The 4900-nt window shown below is 37.8% G+C and overlaps 1 protein-coding gene across 1 annotated transcript; it reads right to left on the bottom strand.

Moving 5' to 3' along the window:
- Positions 1-1877: 1877 nt before the first annotated feature.
- On the bottom strand, positions 1878-2774 carry LOC112843860 (uncharacterized; the record flags this gene model as incomplete). The annotated part of the gene is made up of 1 exon (XM_025903073.1): positions 1878-2774. A coding segment is annotated over one exon (897 nt), but the record flags the coding sequence as incomplete, so codon positions are not given.
- Positions 2775-4900: the final 2126 nt, after the last annotated feature.

The raw sequence follows: 4900 nt of genomic DNA, 5'->3' as shown, positions 1-4900 counted from the left end.
CTGTCAGTAACACTATAAACAGTTTAACCACAGAGGTTCAGCCTTAGCGTTACAACATCTATTCATTATAGCAAGAGGACTGATGGTGAAGCTCTTCTGTGTGATAACATTCATGAGGAAAGAAGCTCAAGTTTCTGTGAGGCTTATACTGAAATCATATTTAACCCCAACAGAAAAGATAAAATAACACATTTGCTAAGTTATGTGACAAAACCTAAAGTTAAAAATGACTGGAACAAAAATAGGGCATTTGTCGTTTGTGAGATATAAGAAATAACACACAAAATTTAAACACAGCATGTTTTCAGATATACAGAAATGAGTCACTGTAATTCTGATAATGTAAGTAAATTGCAAGAACAATTGAAAGGTGCCTTTTTGTTTATTTGAATTGCTTTATATACTTACAGATCATTTCATTTGCATTAAATATTAATCATATTTAATTTATTAAGCTGACTGTCTTAACATAGACCTATTCTGCTCATTTCCACTTTCGTATCTTTAATCTTGGGCTTTACTAGAGCCTCTTTGCATGAATCACAGTTCAAAATAACCTTTATTTCCCTTGTACCTCGTGCAGCCTTTCAGTTCCAACCTCTAAAGTACGTTGTTTCAGAGCCTCTCCCTTAAGGGCACTTTTTTGTTAAATACTGCGTTATATAGTGAATCTCAACAGAATGTCCTAAACATCTTTGTATTCTGTTGAGGAGATATCAGCTGAAATTTAAGTAGGACTGGGCTGTGTAATCCCAGTTTATTTATTTATTTAGTTTAAACACAAGTTGTTAAGTAAGTGAAGTTTTTTTATTTAGAGTGCTGTGCAATAAAATAAAGTTTAGGAATAATCATAATTAAGTATAAGGTTAAATTTAAACACATTAATTAGCTGTTAAAAAAACATAACTAAAAAAAATCAGAATTAAAAAAAAGAAGCATATAACCAGCTGTGAAAAAGATGATTTGTATAAGCTGGTAAACGGGGCATTACAAGTTATCTAGACCCAAAAACCATGTGAACAATTTTCTCCTGCTAGGCTTGCAATTTAGAAATGTTTATCAAATAAAAGAAACAGCAACATTAAATAGGTTTTACATGTGTTTCAAAGCCCAGAGACGAATTAAATATTGCATCAGGATTACAAAAACTGAAGCAGATGAGCAAAAGGAAGCAAGCGTTTAACTGATTCTTTGACGTATTTAAGGAGGAAGTACAGGGGCCTTAGTGTTACTGGAAAGGTCATTGTTAGGGTCACTAATCTGGGATAAACCGGTGGGGTTTAAGACATATACAGCTGAATGTCATTAGCATAGAAATGATAAGAAATGTCAGAATGATGTCTGATGATGGCAGCTGAAAGAAGAATGCAGAAAAAAATAACAGGCCCAGGATTGAGCCTTGAGGAACACCACAGGTTGGAGAAGCAGGGTTATTCAATTCAATTCAATTTTATTTATATAGCGCCAAATCACAACAAAAGTCGCCTCAAGGCGCTTTATATTGTACAATAGATCGCACAATAATAAATACAGAGAAAACCCCAACAATCATATCATATGACCCCCTATGAGCAAGCACTTTGGCGACAGTGGGAAGGAAAAACTCCCTTTTAACAGGAAGAAACCTCTGGCAGAACCAGGCTCAGGGAGGGGCGGCCATCTGCTGCGACCGGTTGGGGTGAAGAAGGAAAACAGGATGAAAGACATGCTGTGGAAGAGAGACAGAAATTAATAACAGATATGATTCGATGCAGAGAGGTCTATTAACACATAGTGAGTGGCTGGAAAGGAAAAACTCAATGCATCATGGGAATCCCCGGCAGCCTACGTCTATTGCAGCATAACTAAGGGAGGATTCAGGGTCACCTGGTCCAGCCCTAACTATATGCTTTAGCAAAAAGGAAAGTTTTAAGCCTAAGCTTGAAAGTAGAGATAGTGTCTGTCTCCCGAATCCAAACTGGAAGCTGGTTCCACAGAAAAGGGGCCTGAAAACTGAAGGCTCTGCCTCCCATTCTACTTTTAAATACTCTAGGAACAACAAGTAGGCCTGCAGAGCGAGAGCGAAGTGCTCTAATAGGGTGATATGGTACTACAAGGTCATTAAGATAAGATGGGGCCTGATTATTTAAGACCTTGTATGTGAGGAGCAGGATTTTGAATTCAATTCTGGATTTAACAGGAAGCCAATGAAGGGAAGCCAAAACAGGAGAAATCTGCTCTCTCTTTCTAGTCCCTGTCAGTACTCTTGCTGCAGCATTTTGGATTAACTGAAGACTTTTCAGCGAGTTTTTAGGACATCCTGATAATAAAGAATTACAGTAGTCCAGCCTGGAAGTAATAAATGCATGAACTAGTTTTTCAGCATCACTCTGAGACAGGATATTTCTAATTTTAGAGATGTTGCGCAAACGGAAGAAAGCAGTCTTACATATTTGTTTAATATGTGCATTGAAGGACATGTCCTGGTCAAAAATGACTCCAAGGTTCCTCACAGTGTTACTGGAGGCCAAGGTAATGCCATCCAGAGTAAGAATCTGGTTAGATACCATATTTCTAAGATTTTCAGGGCCGAGTACAATAACCTCAGTTTTATCTGAATTAAGAAGCAGAAAGTTAGCGGCCATCCAGGTCTTTATGTCTTTAAGACATTCCTGCAGTTTAACTAATTGGTCTGTGTTACCTGGCTTCATGGATAGATAGAGCTGCGTGTCATCTGCATAGCAGTGAAAATTTATGCTATGTCTTCTAATGATGCTGCCTAGGGGAAGCATGTATAATGTAAACAGAATTGGTCCTAGCACTGAACCCTGTGGAACACCATAATTGACCTTAGTGTGTGAAGAGGACTCTCCATTTACTTGAACAAATTGGAGTCTATTAGATAGATATGATACAAACCACTGCAGCGCAGTACCTGTAATACTGTAGGTATTACAGGTACTGTAATGTTCTACAGTACAGTTCTAATCGCTCTAATAGGATATTATGATCAACAGTATCAAATGCAGCACTAAGGTCTAGCAGGACAAGCACAGAGATGAGTCCACTGTCAGAGGCCATAAGAAGATCATTTGTAACCTTCACTAAAGCTGTTTCTGTGCTGTGATGAGCTCTGAAACCTGACTGAAACTCTTCAGATAAGCCATTCCTCTGCAGATGATCTGTTAGCTGTTTGACAACTACTCTTTCAAGGATTTTTGATATAAAAGGAAGGTTGGAAATTGGCCTATAATTAGCTAAGACAGCTGGGTCTAGAGATGGCTTTTTGAGTAAAGGTTTAACTACAGCCAGCTTGAAGGCCTGTGGTACATAGCCGATTATTAGAGATAGGTTGATCATACTTAAGATTGAAGCATTAATTAATGGCAGGACTTCTTTGAGCAGTTTTGTAGGAATGGGGTCTAAAAGACACGTTGATGGTTTGGAGGAATTAATTATTGAAGTTAACTCAGAAAGATCAATTGGAGAAAAAGAGTCTAACTTAACATCGATGGTATTAAAAGTAGCTGTAGATAATATTACATCTGTGGGATGATTATTGGTAATTTTTTCTCTAATGATAAAAATTTTATTTGTGAAGAAGTTCATGAAGTCATTACTAGTTAACGTTAAAGGGATGGTTGGCTCAGTAGAGCTCTGACTTTTTGTCAGCCTGGCTACAGTGCTGAAGAGAAACCTGGGGTTGTTCTTATTTTCTTCAATCAGTGACGAATAGTAAGATGTTCTGGCTTTGTGGAGGGCTTTCTTATAAAGCAGCAAACTATTTCTCCAGGCTAAATGATGATCCTCTAAATTTGTGACACGCCATTTCCTCTCCAGCTTACGGGTTATCTGCTTTAGGCTACGTGTTTGAGAATTATACCACGGAGTCAGGGACTTTGGATTTGAGGCCTTAGTTTTCACAGGAGCTACAGTATCCAGAGTCGTACGTAGTGAGAAGGTAAAATTATTAACAAGATAATCAACCTCTGTTGGAGTAGCGTTCAGGTAGCTGCTCTGCTCTATGTTGGTACAGGGCATTGAAGATGATAACAGTGGGTGGATTATATTCTTAAACTTAGTTACAGCACTTTCAGAAAGACATCTACTTTGATAAAGTCTACTCTCCACTGCTGTGTAATCAATTATTGTAAATGTAAATGTTATCAGGAAATGATCAGACAGCAGAGGGTTTTCAGGAAACACTGTTAAATGTTCAGTTTCTATGCCATACGTTAAAACAAGATCTAGAGTGTGATTAAAGTGGTGGGTGGGTTCTTTTACATTTTGAGAGAAGCCAATTGAGTCTAATAACAGATTAAATGCGATGTTGAGGCTGTCATTTTTAGCATCTACATGGATGTTAAAATCACCCACAATAATTATTTTATCTGAGCTGAGCACTAAATCAGATAAAAAGTCTGAGAAATCAGAGAGAAACTCTGTGTAAGGCCCAGGTGGACGATAGATGATAACAAGTAAGACTGGTTTCTGAGTTTTACAGCTGGGGTGGACGAGGCTAAGCATCAGGCTTTCAAATGAATTAAAAGTCTGTCTTGGTCTTTCGTTAATTAATAGGCTGGTGTGAAAAATTACTGCCACACCGCCCCCTCGGCCTGTGCTTCGAGATTTCTGGTAGTTAGAATGACTCGGGGGTGTTGATTCATTTAAACTAACATAATCATCCTGCTGCAACCAGGTTTCTGTAAGGCAGAGTAAATCGATTTGTTGATCAATTATTAAGTCATGTACTAACAGAGACTTGGAGGAGAGAGACCTAATATTTAATAATCCACATTTCATTGTTTTACTCTTTGGTTCAGATGTGGATACTGTATTGTTCTTTCTTTGTGATTTTTTATGTTTAAGTTGTTTATTGCTGGTTTTTAGTTTGTTTTTTGTCTGTTTGGGAGCTGACACA

This window comes from Oreochromis niloticus, linkage group LG23, assembly GCF_001858045.2.
Source record: "Oreochromis niloticus isolate F11D_XX linkage group LG23, O_niloticus_UMD_NMBU, whole genome shotgun sequence".
NCBI classification, from domain to species: domain Eukaryota; kingdom Metazoa; phylum Chordata; class Actinopteri; order Cichliformes; family Cichlidae; genus Oreochromis; species Oreochromis niloticus.
The sequence above is the reverse complement of the archived record's forward strand: the minus strand, read 5'-3'. Positions and strand labels throughout refer to the sequence as shown.